At 39.3% G+C, this 18,189-nt stretch overlaps 1 protein-coding gene across 1 annotated transcript in view; it reads left to right on the forward strand.

The window, feature by feature from the left end:
• Positions 1 to 18,189, forward strand: part of ACSBG1 (acyl-CoA synthetase bubblegum family member 1) — a 35,099-nt gene that overhangs the window by 8,170 nt on the left and 8,740 nt on the right. Inside the window, exons 2-7 of the mRNA XM_068410710.1 lie at positions 1,380 to 1,462; positions 10,761 to 10,978; positions 11,662 to 11,750; positions 12,551 to 12,671; positions 13,598 to 13,678; positions 16,479 to 16,628. Of these exons, the coding sequence (XP_068266811.1) occupies positions 1,380 to 1,462; positions 10,761 to 10,978; positions 11,662 to 11,750; positions 12,551 to 12,671; positions 13,598 to 13,678; positions 16,479 to 16,628 (742 nt within the window). The remainder of the gene's footprint in view (positions 1 to 1,379; positions 1,463 to 10,760; positions 10,979 to 11,661; positions 11,751 to 12,550; positions 12,672 to 13,597; positions 13,679 to 16,478; positions 16,629 to 18,189) is intronic.

Genomic DNA, 18,189 nt, shown 5'->3' on the forward strand with positions numbered 1-18,189 from the left:
TATCAGACAAGCCCTTTCATGTTTTGTCCCATTATGCCATTAACAAGAGAGGAAATATCCTCGCAGGCAAGGCTAGTGATGACTCCTTGTTTTCCTTCAGCTGCTTTTGCAACTTGTACCTCTGCTCTGAGGCACAGGGATCTGCAGTGTGGTAGTAGCAATGGAGGAAATGAACGGTGATTGTCACTTCTGATGGGTGAAGAATTACAAAATCTGCTAAATTCTTGTAAAAGGGATCCAGATAGGTTAAGGCGTTCTTAAAGTATGATTACATTGTGAATAACAATAATAAATTCTAGGAGCATCCCACATAGAAGTATTCTACAAAATGTAGTTGTTAATATGAGATAGGAAATAACGTCTGACACAGTGTTTGGTCCTACTGTTTGCTGCCTGACCATGCTGTGTAAGAAACTGCTTTTGAAGTTGTTTGGTTTTTATTTGAAAGCTGGGAAGGGCATTGTTTGGACTTCCTTTTTCTACATTTTGCATTAATTTATTACATTGTGGAGGGGGAGGACTTCATGAGCTTCACTCAGGACTCTTCTGTTGTAGCTGTTGAGAGGGAATGAAGGTAATCCAAACTTGTTCTTGGCCTCTGAAGGCTGCTGATTCCCACTCCTTGTTCTATTAAATGAAGTCAGCTAAATTAAAAAATCCGCATGCTGCTGTTCATGAGTAATCTGCTCTGCATTGCTTTATGCAGTTAGTCACTTGTAAATGCTTAGTTATTGTTTAGATCTTTTGCTCATATAATCCAATGCAAACAGAGTTTGTATTATCTGTGCTTTAAAATTCATCTGGTTAATTTAAGCCAAGAAAGGTAAATTTCATCTATGTGATAATGGTAACTTGTTGCTTTGGTGAAGTTTTTGAGCAACTTCATTATTATTATTATTATTATTAACTAAATCTCCTTCTCTTCCTAGCCTTAAAAAAAAACAAACAACAAAAAAACCCCACACCTAACCTCAGAGCTTCAACAGGTGTCAACAGTGACAATTTACAATATTGTGATATTGGCACAGTGGCAGTATGATCAAGGTTACTTGCATGGTTCATGGCCTATCTGTCAAGATTCAAAATTGGTGTCTCCATCTGGTATATTCCATGATGTTGAAACCAGGAGTCCACTGTATGAAATAAGAACGCTGTCCTTAGAGTGAAGGCATTTCCCTGTTTAACCTGATTGTAGTGGAGTTTGCAACAAAGAGACAAAATGTTCATTGTTCCTCTGAGCTTTCTGGTTTCTCCTGTTTGTATTTCTAAGTGCTTGCAAACTGTGTTTTTGTTTTCCCTTGGATATATGGTATGTTGATTGTAGTAGATCCTGCTCTAGCACTCCTGGATAACTTGTTAATAGGTATGTTTTCTTTTAGAACAGTTACAGAGGCACAGACTGTCTGCAGAGATTCGCTGCCTCATTTGAAGGAGACTCAAGATGAAGGCATAGAGGTAACAGGTAAGCATGTGAGAGAGAATCCTTGGAAATTTGAGCTCTTTTTAGAATGTTTTAATGTAATTTTGTGTCTGTTCTAGCAAGTTACGACTGACAATTTTTCAGGACTGGGATAAGGAGAGGCAGCCAAAAATTAAACTGAAGGGAACCAGGGCAACTGAAAAATTTTCAGGAGCTTTCTGTAAACTTGCATGAATTCAATCGTTTCTCCCAGTTTTTGTCTCTATTTGAGATGATTACTAGATAAAAGTGAAAAATAGCCTGATCCCATGGAAAACCATACCAATTGTGTTACCTTTGGCATCATAGCCTACTCTACCAGCTGTCAACTACTGAGGATTTGGCATGCTGTTTAGTAACTGGAGGCTGTAAAGGAATACCTATACTTTGGCCAGTTCTGTGGTGCATTGTAGCGTACGCATACTACTGTAATTTTAAACCAATTGCGTGGTAAATTAATCTTAGTTGTGCTACCATGTGGCTTAAAGGAGGATTACTAGCAGAACTTTCAGAGGTTCTTTGGAAGGTTTGCAGCCCTGAGGGAGCTCCCTGTTGCCTTGGTGAGGCTGCTGCTACTGGTATCTAAATTTGCTCATTTAAACAGGGAATATTTGTTCTATGAGACAATTGGAGCAATGGCTGCAAGTGGATTTTTAATAAATAACAGATCTATGTAGGAATCTCACATGCAGACTTTATACATATGTATAAATACATACCTGTATGCATATATATTTTTTTTTTTAAAAGGCAATTCTTTGAAACACAGTAGGTTTCTTTCCAAGATTTGAACTACTAGCCGTTTGCCTTTTGTTTTTCAGTAAGCAGGAAAGAAATTTGGATGGATAGAGGCGATAACTAACTTCTGTTTTCAAATTTTCAGGGTATTTTATTGAACTGTTTGAGACACACATTGTATACGTAGATTATTACTGGGGCTGTAATTCTACAGAGTACTTGCTTGTGAAGTCTCTGACCTATTTTTCTAAGAATTTGTCTGGGACGCTTGTTACTGCTGTCAGCTGTCTAGCCTGCTTCTCTCCCGGAGGTTGCTGCTGGCTGCAGTTTAGAGTAATATGCTGGGCTGTAAACCACAGCGCTCAGGAAGGAATGCACATGCCATTCAGCCACTCCTGCAGAGGTGACCACAGCCTCTGGAAGAAAGGTGAGGTGAACAGCTGAGGGTAGAAGCCATTCCAGCTGTTCTATTGTAATTTTCCTGCAAATACGAGTCACGTCCCATCCATTTTAATTAAGCAGTTCCTTTATTTGTGTTTAGATATGTTTCTAAGTTGATGAATCAAGAGCTTACAATTTAAGTTAGCCTTCGTCTTTTATTTGCCTTTGGGAATCTGTGGCACTACTCGTTATCCATTTAAATGAGCAGTGTTTCACTTGGAAACTTCACACAGCTATGCAGATGCTGACTGGTAAAGTGAGGACTGAATGTCAAAAACTTCTCCCAAAAAATCTTTTGGGAGAAGGAAGCTCAATATCTAGTTGTGGTGGGTCTGCGTTGTATATCAAGAGAAAAGAAGGAGGTTCTGACGTTTTCTAGTTGTGCAGAACTGTCTTTCTCATTTTATAATTGATATGTTCTGCAGCCTCAGGAGTAAATTTGTCTAATGAGGACCACAGATTGTTCTGGAATTTTTTCCCCATCTTTTCCACCAATGTATAGGTGCTCATTCCTCTGGAACCAGGCCAGATTTTGTTTTTTCTAATGCATATATGTTGGGGAATATTGTTACAATATTGTTACAGCTAGCGGGAAAAATCATAACAAAGAAGGGACTGAGAAATGCTGAATCTACAATGAGGACTGCCAAACAGGTGCTAGGCTAGCATGAGAAAGAGGAAGAAAGTTGCAGCTTGCTGATAGGAGTAAGGAGTGCTTGAAACTGCTGAATTGGTATGTGGCTTCGCTTATAGTTGCAAAATGAATAGACAAAGTGTATCAAGAAATAGAATGAAACATTAAACAAAGCACTGCTTCAGAATAATCATGAAGGTAGAAACATGTACTGTATAAAAGGAGCTATGCTGCTTGCAATAAATGATCATCAATGATCTGAAACTCATCTACGCGTGCTGTCGTTACTGCCACACATATATAAATCCAGAGTAACCTTACTCTTGGCAGCAAGCATTATATTGGCTTAAAACCAGTGTAAAGTTAAAAGAGAACTAATTCATGCTGATTTTATACTGATGGAATTGCAAAATAATTTATGTTGGAAAAGACCACTGGAGGGCAACTAGTCTGACTTTCTGCTCATAGGAGGGCTCATGGCTTAGTTCAGCTGTGTTTTGAAAACCTCCAAGGATGGAGATTCCACAGCCTCTCAGTCCCTCTTCTTAGGCTGAGTCACCTGCATTGTGAAATTATTTTTCTTTATCTAGCAAGAATTTTCCTTGCTGCAGCTCATGTCCATTGCTTCTTGTTCTTCTGCTATATGCCTCTGAGAAGAATCTGTCTTCTTTATAGCACCCCCCTTCAGTGGGTGCTATAAGTCTAAAGTCTGTGGCAGACTTCAGTTAGATTAATTCTTTGTCTTCTGCAGATTGAAGAAACGCAGCTCCTTTAGGGGCTTCTCATTCATGGTATGCTCCAGGCCCCTGACCATCTGGGAGTTCCCTCTTCTGGGCTTGCTGCAATTTGTCAGGATCTCTTGCACTGGGGCTTCCAAAGCTGCGAGCTGCTTCTGGCACACCCTCATGAGTACTGAGTAGGGGGAAATAATCACTTTCCTTGATCTGCTGGCTATAATCTTGTTAATGCAGCATGGAATGTAGTTAGCCTTTATCTCTGCTGCACACACTATGGACTCGCATTCAACTTGTCCACCAGGAACCACAGGGGTTTTCCTGCTGAGCCAGCTGGCATCCAGTCTGTGCTGTTGCGTGGGGTTATCCTACCCCGTGTGCAAGACTTACGTTCACTCTTGCTGAGCTTTGAGGTTTATGTCAGCCCATTCTTGCTGAGGTCCATCTGAATGGCAGCCCTGCCTTTTGGCATGTTTGGCCAGTTCCCCAAGTTTGGTGTCATCTTTGAAGCTGGGGAGAGTGCATTCTATTGTCCAGGACAACAATGCAGTCATTAAATAGTATCATTCTCAGGACTAACCCCTGAAGAATGTCACTTGTAATGGACTGCTAGCTAGACTTAGAAATGTTGACCACAGTTCTTGAAGACTAATTATCCTACCCATTTTTTATCCACCTGTTACTCCAACTCCATCCAGCCCAAACCTTCCAAGGATGCTGGGGGAGACCCTGTTAAAGACCTTGTTGAAGGTAAAGTAAACGACATGCCACTGCTCTCCCCATCTCAGAGCCAGTCATCTCATCATGGAAAGCAGTTGGGTTGGATTTACCAAGGCCAAATCAAGTCTGTTCTGGCTGATCTCCATCACCATTTTATAGCTCACAACAATTTATAGGAGAGTTTGTTCTATAGCCTTTCCACGACCTGAGGTGAGTCTGATTGGCTTTTAGTTATTTGAATCCTCTTTTTCCCCCTTTTTGAAGACAGGTGTGACATTTGCCTTTTTCCTCTCATGGGAACCTTAGCAGATTGCCATGCTTTGTCAAAGATGACAGAGAGCAGCTTTGCGATGACTTTGGCCTGGTCTCTCAGTGTACACTCTGGAGCATCCCGTCCAGGCCCATCAACATTTTTGTATGTGTCCAATTTGAATAAGTGGTCCCTACTTTGGTCTTCCTCTGCTGTCGTAGGTAAAACTTCTCATGCTGCCACTAGGCACAGAAACCCAGGAAGTCTGGTCTTACCAGTAAAGACCAAAGTGAAGGCACAGAGTACATCAGCCCTTTTCATGTCCTGTGTCAGTAAGTTGCCCATGATATCCTTGGTTCTCCTTTTGGCTGCCAGTGTACCTGTAGAAGCCCTTCTTCTGGCTCTTCACATCACTCACCAATTTCAATTCCAAACGAGTTTTGACTTTCCATTCCTGCATGCCTGGGCAATGTTTCTGTAGTGATGTTTCCTCCTGATCACACCCTCCACACGCCTCCGTTTTGGTGCATCGTAATCAGTTTTAGAAGCGTCAGTGTTGTTATGAAGCTTATTTTATACTCATCCTGATGCATCACTCCCTTGACGTCAGTTTGTAGGGGCATTCTTTGGAGGATATCTTATTTCTCTCATCCATATTGGTAGTAGTTTACTGATGTGAAGAGCAGTATATTTTATTGCCATTCATAAATGTTCTCTTTTCCTCCAATGAAAAAGGTACAAGTTTCCATGAACTGAAATATTTGAGTGTGTTTTCGCTAATTTGAAAAGATTTCTTCTATTTCTTCAATCTTTTCTGTTTGAGAGTTTAAAGGTACTTGTTTATTGTGGAAAATTGATAATATAGCAAAAAAACCTCTTCCTCCCCCAGCTGTGTCAAGGCAAGCAACAGGAAGCTGGTTTCTATATTTTTTTAAAAGAAACACTATGTATGTATTCTGGCTGATACGTTAAGGTTCACTTGAAATTCATTTGTTCTGTACTTCTGTTTAATCTGTTCATTGGCATGAGGGGAAGTTTGACATGGATGCCAAGCTCTCAGACTCCAACCTCTACGTATTCAGCTCCAGCTTTTACTAAAAAGAAGTTAAGTTTTCAGGGCCACAGACATCTGGAAGAAAATTAAAAAATAATGGGTGAGAGGAGGAACGATGTACTTGTGTTGTCAGCAGAATGCGATGGCATCATAGCTGTGGAATCTGGGATGATGACTGTCCGTCAGAAACGCCTCCAGCAAAGAGCTGAATACCATCTCTCGTCATTAGAGCAGAGTGATGTTTTGCAGAAGCTGGCATATAATCAAGATACTGTTTTGTGAGTTAAATCTGAATTGGTTTCAAGCAGAAGTTAAAATATTGGATTAGTTCCTGCTTCTCAGGGCACATCTATTGAATATCACTTGGAGTTACTCAGGTCATGCAGCCGGGCCATTCCACAATCAGCCTGTCTGTTTACCTGTCTGAAAGGTGACCTTGGTTCTTTTGCATTTTATATGGCTCTCAGAGCTGTTCTTCCAGAAACATCAAAATTCATTTACATTCCCAAATCCATCTGGCAGTCACCAGGATACTTGCAGGTCAGGTAGTGAACAGAGAGAAGGCTTCATTCATATATTAGCTTTAAACTGTAGGATTACTGTATTTCCTTTTTTTTTTTTTTTTAACTAGTACACAGTCTCCTTCATACATCCCAGAGGTCCAGCAGTTTCAGGCAGACTGATTATTCATGCAAAAATAATACAGACTTGCTATTTGTTTGTCTGTTTCAAATAATTTTTGGTATCTGGGCTGGGAGAGACACCCTGTACCATGACAGAACTGTTCAGTCACCCATGGTGGAAAGGAATAACAATTGGCTGATTAAAAACATACAAAAATTGTAATGGGTTTATGTTGTGTATTATTTCAGACGTGGGAGAAAATATTTGAATAATGAATGTACTTTTATAAATCAGTATGCAGATGTAAATGGTTCACAAGTCTAGGACTGTATTGTCAAAGATCCATTGAAAACTTTCAAAATTATTTTTAAGTGGTAAACAAAGTTTTTAACTTATTTTTTTCCTCCTGTAAAGTTTCTTGTGGAAAATGTACACTTTAGTGGGAAAACTGGACACCTAAAATCCAAAATATTTAGATCAGATGTCCTTAGAGCCATTCCTAAGACAAACTGCAGTACAGTCATCCTGTTATACGTGATACGTTTGAGACTACTCTGAGCCATCTCTTCCTTCAGCAGCAAAGACTGTGAATCATGGAAAATTTAGTGTGATCATGGAGTTTGGCCTTGGAGGAGAATGACATGGGGGGAAAAAAAATACTTGAAGAGACTCAAAGAGTGAAAGTCAAGGCTACCTATCTGAAAAAAATCTCTGCTGGTTTTTATTTTATCTGACAAAATAGTCTTCTTTAGGAGCAAATATTTTCTCACCATCTCTGACGTTCAGTGAATTCATATGAAAGACATGGTCCAAGGTCACATAACAGTGAATGAGAAGCATTTTGGGTGCAAAGTATAATGTAGATAGCAGGAGTTACTGGAAGAAAGAGGAAAGGAACAAATATTCCGCTTTACTTGCATATAGGGAACTTTCAGTGGCGTTAAGTACTTTGAGCTGGAACACTGTTTCATTTTTCCTTATGCTCTCTGTAAATGTACGGGTGTATAATGAACTAATGCTAATAGTGTATTTGAAGGATCTTTATTCTGATTTCCACTTTGATTTCAGTTGGTACTGAGTTCGTTTCGAGCCTGGACATTGCAGTTTAACTTTCAGATGCTCGTGACGCAGAGCACAGATTTTGCTTTTCCCAAAGTTTATAATGGGTTTATTCAGTATTTAGCCAGGCATTCCTTCCCAGGCTCTTTCTGAGAAGAATGAGCCCTCTGCTCAAAGTTCTTCTGCAAACTGACAGCAGAATATATTGTTCCTGTTCTGCTGTTTTTACAAATTCTACGGGACAGAACAGTTAGATGTTTAGAATTATTTGGCTTATTAGCTAGATTTGGGAACTATTTTTAGTTTTAAGTTCTACCTGCAAATACGTTCAAGAACAGACACTGAATGGGCCTTCAAGTTTATATTCCTTTGCAATGTATGTTGTGTATTATTAAGGTAATGCACGGAGTCTCTGTGAAACTGACTCTGTTCTCAGTCTTTGGTATGAATCAAAGATGCCTTTTTGACACCAGAAAAAAATGAGTAAGGAAAAGCAAAAGGAGAACCAGTTTCAAAGTACTTCTTTGGTTTCTCTGTATAGCTAGTGCAAGGATTTGATTGATTTTCACTCTTCTCTCTGGAAACTACGCTATTATGTACTGTATGTCTGCAGTGAAAAGGTAGTAACTGTGCAACTTTTGTAATGTTGCTGTAGGAATGTTGCTAATATTTTCAGTTCCCTTGAGGAGAGATACTCTTTGTTCAAGGGCGGTTTTTATAATACATGGGCTAGAATGTTATATTTTAGCTCTGCATGATACGATTTTATTTTCAACAGAGCAGTCACCTGCCTGTGTCAACTACACCTGCAAAACCTGCTATTTGGTTGAGAAGCAAGAACATCATATGAAGTTTTTCGTCTGGGCTTTGGTGTGTCACTGCAGAAAATAAGCATTTGGATTAACATTAGCTTCTGTCTCTGACAGGTCTTATCTCTCATACTTTTCACACAAGGATTGGGGCTAAGTGCAGAAACACATGCTTTGCCTTCACTACTCATAAAATATTTGTTGGGTGCCACTGTTTACACTTTGATAAAGTCCGTCTGTCTCTTACCTAGAATCCTTCATAGCTACTTGTTTTCTAAACTGTCTGGATTTATGATGCCCTTCCTCCACTGACCTAAGCGAAGCTCCACACCTATGTTTTGAAAATCATTATATGCAACTTACACATGAGAAAATGAAGGCACATGGAGATTAAGCAGCTTTATTTGTATTTATTGCTGTCTTTATTTCTTTCTGTTTGTCAAGGGAACAAACGCAAGACTGTGAGTCAGGAACATGAATCCTGGATTGAAACACATCACAGCTTTGACTGCGCAGTGCACTTTCTGCGTCAGGGTTTTTGTCTCCTTGCCTGGGAGGGGGTAGAAAGGTGAATTTTTTTTTTTTCGAATGCTGTGCACCTGCTAGGATATAGCATGGGACTGTGAAATCTTCAGAAACAGTTTCACAGAATACTGGCAGCAAACTAGACTGGTTTTGGTCTTTTTCAGTGTAGTATTTGTATTTTATCAGCTGATTATGAATGAGCTTTTCTACACAGCAAAGAAAAAAAACTTTTTTGCTGCAAGAGGAATTTTTGTTTGTTTCTTTTTTTATGTACGTTTGTGAGCTTACAATAGCTCGCTGTGCCTCTGGTTATCTGTGCAGATTGCAAGCCTGACTTGAGGGAGGCTGTAAGTGTTCTGAAGCGCTCACACAGATCCAGCTATGGCTGATGTGTTAACATATTGCCAGAAATGCTCAGAGAGGTAGTTTCCAGGCCCTCTGTGAAGCAACTAGAGGAATAGCATTTGAGAGGAACATGAAGCATGTTATACTTTTGAACACTCCACAACTGCTTTTTTTCAGCCACTGAGGTACCAGGAAACAGTATAGTTACTAGCTGAGCTTTCTTTATGGTTTGTGCTTTCCAGGAGTGTGGTAAAAGACAATCGTGCTTATTAACTTGTATCTGAAACTTCAAAAAGTCATATTTTCTGTTGCTCTTAATTCTGACAAATCTAAGCTCTTTGGTCTGAAGTTTTCCACCAGCTCTCTGTAGAATATATATTTTTTTATGTTTATGCTAAAAATATTTCTTCATTTATGAAAGTAAACCCAAGGAAAAAAATGTTGTTCTTAAAATGTTCTTGTACTATTTTGTTCAGAAGCATGGAAACTAATTGTTTGATAGGGGAGTCACGAGTGGGTTTTTGTCTTCCTTGTGAGAATTCACCTAAATTTTGCCAACTTAGTAACCCCTAGATTCTCTAAGGAGTGTATTTATACTCAGCCTGCTTCTTGCAGGGTTTGCAAGAGCCAAGTAGAACCTTTGAGACAGTCATTTCTTGTGAATGCCAGGGACTGCTCCAGTCCTTGGCACCAGTGGTGAGAGCCAAGTGACATTAGTTGGTGCTCTGTGCCCTGTCAAGGAAGGGGAGGAAAAATACAGAGGAAAAACGTGGATGTGAGGAAGGCAAGAGCAGAAAAAGGTGAAAGATGTCATGGAAATGGGGCCAGACAGGAGTGAGTGGAGTGAATATACATACCTGGAACACAGGGCAAGGAAAAAAAACTGTGGGAAGTTGTGGGGAACAGGAGCAGGACGAAGGAGAATAGCTGGGGGGAAGGAGGGAGGAAAGAGCTATGCCAAGTGAAAGGAGGTTGGATGCTGAACAGGGACAGAGGTTTCAGATCTTTCAGATCTCTGTAGCCTTCTGATTCACCAGCTACTCCATTAGTTCAAGGGATAGTGGGTTGTGCAGGGCTGAGCATGGGCAAACAGATTCTTCTGGAATTGGTGGTGTGCCCATAACACACAGAAGGTCAGGATAATTCTGTTTGGTGGCACTTTTATTCAAGACACAGAACAAAGTGTAAGAAATAAATATTTCTTTTTCTACATGGAATATTTCATAGTTAGAAAATTGTAAAGCCCTTCTCCCAAAAGGTGGGAAGTGCCAGAGTTGTGCTTAGTCCTGCAGTCTTTATTCAGTCCTCATGTCTTTTGGTACACAGCTGCATGATATTTTTCAATGATAGAATACCTTTACCTTCCAGAGTCTCTGTGGACTTCCTTTGCTGATGGCAGAGTCAGTCTGAGAATAGATAACTCATGTCCGCAGACTCCCATAACAGTTCATCAGATGTTCAAGGAGAGCTTAGAAAAATATGGATCCCTTAATGCTTTGGCCAGCAAAAAGAATGGGAAGTGGAAGAAGATAACTTTTTCAGAGTATTATTGCCTCTGCCGGAAAGCAGCCAAGAGCTTCTTGAAGGTGGGTACAGGAAATAAAACCAATTCCTTTTTCTCCCCGTCTCCCTAAAAAAACCCCAAAAACCCACAACCAAAAAACCAACCAACCAAAAAAAACCTGAAAGCATAATATAAGAGGCTTTTCCCATTAACTGAAGATAAGCAGTCATATTCTTTATTGAAATAGTAATGATGAAAATTGGTTTTGGTCAAAGAGGTAACATTGCTGTCAAGGGAACTACTTAACTGCAAGCGAAGAGCTGCTGTGTTACACTGCATCACTTGGGCATGGGTACAAAGCTCAGCAGAAGGCCTTAAGATTTAAAAAAGAAAAATAGGTGAAAGTGACACTGTCATGAATTTGATGAGACAAAGACAAATTTTAAAACATTCTAAACATAGGGTAAGATTAGTACTCATTATGCTCTTGTTCATATTGAAAAGTTCTGGTTTTTGGGCCTTTCTGAACAGCAGAGCTCAATCAGACAGGAGAAGGTAGTGGAAAGTTTAGATCATATTAATTGCTGATAAATACTTGTTTTGCTATGGATATCAACGTAGGCATGTGTGTGGATATTTCTTGTCAATACCCAAATAATAAAGCAATCAAAATTTTCCTTGGTTTGTATTTGTATGTATGTTTCATGCTATACATTTCTTTCCAGTGTGCCTGTATTATATAACCTTATGCTTCTTATTTTTAAGCTTGGTCTGGAACGATTCCACAGCGTAGCAATCCTTGGATTTAATTCTCCAGAATGGTTCATCTCAGCTGTTGGAGCTGTTTTTGCTGGGTACGTTTTTTTTTTTTTAGTTGTATTTTGAGGGGGAATTGGGGATTTCTGTTTTGCGAGGTCTGGAAATGTAGCAAATCCGTATTTGGTGTCATATCCTGGAAGTTGTGCTGCAGCTGGTCAGCACGTTCAGCGACCTGCTGGAGTCTCATAGCTTTCAGTATATCCAAAATAGTCCAGACACTCATAAATTGATCCTGTTTGCTATGAACTTAACTGTAACAGTCACACAGAAGCTATTTTACAGTATCTTATCACTGGAAGATCTGGGCAACAGATGAGACTCACAGTTTTATATTAATGATATTTGTCTACAGCAAGTTATGTTCAAGTGGATGAAGTGACAGGTAAATACTAACCAGCTGATTCTTTGTCCTAATACCTGCTTATACAATTTGGATTTTACCTCTTAAGCTGTTTCTGTGCCAGTGAAATTCAAATTGATATCTGTGTGCAGCTTGAGCAGAAAGAGGAACACAAGTGGTTTTCTACCACTTCCTGAGCTAACTCTCGTGTAGCCTCAAGTGGGTTCAAGTGCTGAGTCCTACCCTACAGCATCTTCTGCTGAATAGAGTTCAGAGATTAATTTTTGCAATGTGCTTGTATCAGAGATATTAATGTATATCTGAATACTTGAAACAAACATGACAGCTGTGCTGCTGTTTAGTTCCACATCTTTGTACTCTTTCAGCTTTATCTGATGTCTGATTATTATTATCTTTTTTGATTCTAAGTGCATGTATATCTGTGTGTATGTATATAAATATATGTTCTTATATATATATACATTTTTGATACAGAGGAATTGTCACAGGAATATATACAACCAATTCTCCAGAGGCCTGCCACCACATCGCTCATGACAGCAAAACCAATATCATGGTTGTGGAAAATCGGAAACAATTGGACAAGATAATGGAGGTACAAGGTGGCTGAGGGTTACTTAAAAGCCATAATTTTCCCATTTCTCGTTCCTGTATTGGTCCCAAGTACCGTATTCACCACCTGTATCGTGAAACCTCTCATGGCAGTGTTCTTCAGAAATCTGGTGTCTGATGTTTGAGCTCTTGCGTAGCTTGCAGCTTTGTTCTCTATAGTGTCTGTGGCTCACGTCTAAGCAGTTCTGATTCTCTCCAGCAGAGAGCTCACTGGCTGGTTCACTGCAAACTTACCTGGAAAAACCCCACATTTTGATCCCGTGTTTATAATGTCACCACCTGATTCTGTTTGGAAAAGCAGAGACCAAGTGAATGGAAGAGATTGGGATGATGCAAGTTTGTAAAGGCCTGCCATTTAAATATTAAGGATGTTAGCGTTCAGAATTTCCTCTTTCCAAAATGTCATCTTTTCCTGCTTGTAATATTAACTATTAAGGCTGTTGAGTTTACTGCACTTCTTTTTCTTTTTTTCTTTAAGAAGGTAGATTTTTTTTTTTTTAGCTGTTTAACAACAGTTTTTGCTGAGGGACTTCCTCTATCTTTATTGGTAACCACAGCAGCTAGGGTCAGCTTCTAGCTTGACCTAGACTGTTCTTGATGTGCCTTTGGTGCATTATGAGAAAGGATGCTGAGGAGCCATTTCTGGTGTATTTTTAAAAAATCTTTTGACTGAAACCAGATTTTCTAGAGCAGGCTGTGTAGCGCCTCCTTTTTTCCCCCCTCTTCCCCCCACCCCGCCCTTGTTGAGCTAGTTGGTTGTGAGTTTAGGGGAGAATATTTGAGGGTGGAGGGAAACAGGAGGTTTCTTGTGACTGTCAAGCTGCTATAGTTCTGGCAGTATTTTAGTGGGAAAAAACCCACACAAGATATGAATAATAAATAATAAATTTGTTTTTAAAAATCTAACAGATCTGGAATCGCTTGCCACACTTGAAAGCTGTTGTGCTGTATAAGGACTCCATTCCAGAGAGACATCCAAATTTGTATACGGTATGTGCATGCTAGAACAGACTTACAATTCATGGGGTATTATTTATTTGATGAATTTCTACTATGTTTAATCTGTGGAATGTCTGCCACTTAGAACACATTGCTTTGTTGCAGCAAACACATTCAAAAGCTTCATCAGCTTTTTCTGTTTAATTTACCTGTAACTTAATGTTTGAAACTTGACATTTAAAATTAGAGCTGCCTTGCTTAACTGTCTGTCTTGTGTCTTCCTGGCTTTTTACTTGACTGGATTAACAAAACACCTATAGGCTTCAGGTGGGAATGTGTACTATCAAACCATTAAAAATAGAAGTTGTCCAATGGTGCTAGTGAAAACTGAATTGTGGTTAGTTACACTGGATCCAGGAAGATGAAAGTGCTTGTACTTTTACAGATGATAGTCGCATTTTGTTTGCACCAAATATTTCTGATGATAGGCAACAAGTGAAGAGAAATAACTACAGACTACATAAAGAGGAGCACATTTTCTTAGTATATGTAGAATCTTCATATCTCATGGTAAAAATAAAGCAGAAAAAAAGTGAAAGCCAGGATGAGAAATTTCTGAGTGGCAGAAGTCCAGCCTTTAATTTAAAGAATATGAGGACTTGAAGCAGAACAGGGTTTTGTAAACATGTTATTCCAATATATTTTGAAAATATAATTGAAAAAAGTAATAAGAATACAAAAATCAGCATTTTAAGTGGAGTACAGATAATCAGATTTTAGGCTGAAAAACTTCAACTGGAGAAAAAGATATTAATGAAGAGTGAACAGTGTAGAAATATTAAAATATTTGCAGTTTTTATAATCTGTGGGGTTACTAGGTACACAAGAAAAAAACTTCTGCACTTGTTTTAATCATATCATCTTTTGCTATGTTTAGTAGCATATAACTGTTAATAATAAACAGTTACTGTTACAATACTGTACATGCTGGTATGGAGTATGCCTTGCATCTCAGTACTATAAAAATATTAATACAAAGATGATCTTACTATTTATATTTCTTAGTAAAAAGAATAAGTGCTAGCAATTAATTCTGGAACAACATTCAGTTGCTAAAACTTAAATGCTGGAGAACTGATACATTTGAAAACACCCCTGTTCAGGTGTCACGCTGGACACATTTTCTCAATGGAGAAGGGTAGCTGTGAGAGTGTCTGACAGTTGCCATAGTTTATGTCATCTGAGGGAAAAATCAGAGATCAAATCACCAAAGGCAGAAATGATTGTTTATTAGGTTTGATGTAAAGCAAACCACCCAAACCACATGGCATTTGACAAAAGGGATTTGTGTTGCAAGTTGACAGCTAACATGTAATGAGTAATTGCTGCAGTAAGGGCAGAGCCCTAGTTCACTGATCAGGCCAAGTTTCCAGAAGGCAAATACAAAATCAGTAGTGTGTGTGACTGTTTATTTGTACCTTTCACACTGTGGAATGGGAATGCTGTCTGTTGCAGGTACTGTTCAGTAAACAAAGCCTAGGCAACAGATTCAAAATGATTAATGCATTCTAGTATGAGAAGACGGTAAGGTCAGGAAAACAGGAACAATTGGTAAGTCACATGTAGAAACAATTACATCCTTGACACCTCCAGACTTCCCAGGAGCTAGTGAGATGCAGCCACATTCTGTGGGAAGGGATAGGGTGTGACAAATCTTCTACTTGCTACAGAGCTGTGCATTGTACTGCCTCTCTTTTCAGAGATCTGGTTTGTTGGAAGAAAGCATAAGAAGAATCCTTAGGACAGTGTTGTCACCCAAGAAAAGGAAGTCTAGATGCCACAGAGGCTAACTATTGTAACCTTAGTAGCACACTGGCAATGGCAGGGGTCTGAAAATAACAATGAACTCCTCCCTCAAGCACAGACTCTCCTTTTTTACCTCTGCTGTCCTTCGCATCATCCCCTTTACTGCTATGTGGTCCTAAATATATCTCCAATAAATGATTGAAAGATGGGAGGTGCTGCATCTTGCATTTGAATAGCACAGTTCTGTAGCACAGTATGAATCATCTGATTCCAATCGGAAACTGACAGTTTGGTCATTGACTTTGTTAAAAAAATTTGTTATACCCTAGTTTTCAATTAGCATTGAAATCAATGCTACACTTAGCATATCAAGTGCATGCAAGAGAAGTACCTGGGAGCAACCAATATAACATAGAGGATCAGGTTCAGCATTCTTCTGGGCCTTTTTGTGTTCAGCTCATTCTAGATTGAGCCAAATTTGAATGGAAGTTGTGACCAGCATCATATGCTCTGTTTGCTATAGAACAGCAGCTAATTCAGGCAAACATTCACACATCTAGATAATGATGCTTTTGCAAAGAAGCTTTCATCCAATTGCTTTTATATTTATATTTTTATTTATACAGAGGGCAAGGAATTATAGATGAAATGTCACAAGTGTACTCTTACTTAAAAACAGTACATCCAGATTCCTTTAAATAAGACTCAAAATCATTCTAACAGTGTGAGAGAGTAACAGAATTTTAGTCTGACTTGTCCATAATATCCGTCTTGGAGGAGGAATAGTATTACCATTCCCTCCTTAGGCACTGAAAAGACTCGTGGCAGCACAATTTTAGACAGTCTATTTGCAATTCGCACATGAAGTTCTACGCTAATCTTAGCATATTTCTTACACAGGCAAGACCTGGGGAAGCTTGCCTTGGAAACATGTTCAGAGCAAGGCACTGAAGTTTTCTGCCGTTTTTGAGACTGATAAGGTACTGCTTTTTTCCCACTTGTAAGAAGCCATTTGACATCCTGTATTTTCTGTTACATGTTCTAGATGGAAGAGTTTCTGGAGTTGGGAGATGACATATCTGATACTACTTTGGATGATATTATTAACTCCCAAAAGCCAAATCAATGCTGTGTGCTAATATACACATCTGGAACAACTGGGAAGCCAAAAGGAGCCATGCTGAGTCATGACAATGTATGTACTTTAGGCTCTTCCTTTAGCATAAAAATAGCTAAGTATGAGGATATTTATTCCTGGGTTTTGAAATGACTGGTACATACTAGAGCCTTGAAATCCTCTTGCTTTTGCAACATAGTGTACTAGAAAGCAATATTCAAAATGCAGTCAGCTGTTTCTGGTAAAGTATAAGCATGGTGAAGAGTGAAACGCCATTCAAACTAGCACTTCACAAGGTTGAACAGTGTGTTATGAATATCAGGTTTTTATTCACTGGTTTTCTTGTGAGATATAGTGCATATGTTCATAAATATAATTCACAGATTGACATAAAGTCTCTCAGGTGATGTCACAGTTCATCTTAAAACAAACAAATCGTATACATCAGCCAGCTGCTATCAAAACAACCTGCTAGACTGCTTTTGCAAATTTTATTAAAATTGGGGCTGGATGTGTGGGCTTTTTTTTAACTTTGGCATTATTATATTCCTAGACTTGGGTTTCTACATGAGTCACTGGAGGATAATTCAACTCTAGTGTATAGTCCTGGTACTTACAATAGCCCTACCTGCATTGCTGCAAACAGAAAATTTTCCTGTGATAGAGAAAAGCAAAGTCATTTGCAAAAAGGGCTTTCCTCAGAGGTCTGCTAGCAAATATCTGGACTGTAGTTGTTTTGGGTTTTTATAATTTTTTAAGGTGGCTGAGCGGGAGTGGAAAGTGGTAGGGAGCCCTTCTGAACACATAGACAATCTGTGAAACGGCTGGTCTAAGTTGTGGCTTCTTCGCTTAAAATACTGCAGAAACTATTGCAGACATGCAAGCTGTGAGGAGCAATTCACCCAAATGTAGGGCATCAGTACAGTAGTATCTGGAAGCAGAACACAGTGGACTTGAGAGACAAAAAGACTTCTCTGATGTTGCAAATCCTGTGCTCTTCCATCTCAAAGGAGTCTGGTGTCATTTCCATGTTAGCTGCCAAACTATTCCTGGCTGCTGATCACAAACAGGCTATTTTTATGTTGACGAACGGTGGAAAACATGCCTTGCCTGTAACTCTGCTGCTGCCTTCTTTAGTCAAAAGATGTTTGCCACTGTCCATGTGCAAAAGCAATGCTGAGTCAGTCATGCACCTACACAGATCTGCTGTGAGTGTGCCTGTGTGCTGCGAGGCTTTGGAGGATAAGAAGGAAAAGCAATCAATATAGCCACATCTCAAAGGCATCTCATTCTGCCTACTGTGTAAGTCTCCCATTGCCACTTGTCCCATGCTGCCATCTAAACTTGGAGTGGCCTGGCCTGGCCTGACAGCATGCTGCTCCTTAAAAACCTCTCTTGAGAATCTGTATTACCTTAGACCAAACGTACACTCATGCCTTCTAATTTATTACAAAGAAAAGGAGCTGGCTGGAACATACTGTGATAACAGGTATCGCATGTGATTTGTGTCTCTTCCCTGCCATCTTGAATAGTCTCATTTCTGTGTCCTGACCTACCCATTTTAGATGAGAAAGCTGTTTCTTTTTGTTTGTTTGTTTTTGTTTTGTGTTTTTGTTTGTTTGTTTGTTTTGGGTATTTT

Source organism: Nyctibius grandis, chromosome 11 (assembly GCF_013368605.1).
Source record: "Nyctibius grandis isolate bNycGra1 chromosome 11, bNycGra1.pri, whole genome shotgun sequence".
Taxonomy (NCBI): Eukaryota; Metazoa; Chordata; class Aves; order Nyctibiiformes; family Nyctibiidae; genus Nyctibius; species Nyctibius grandis.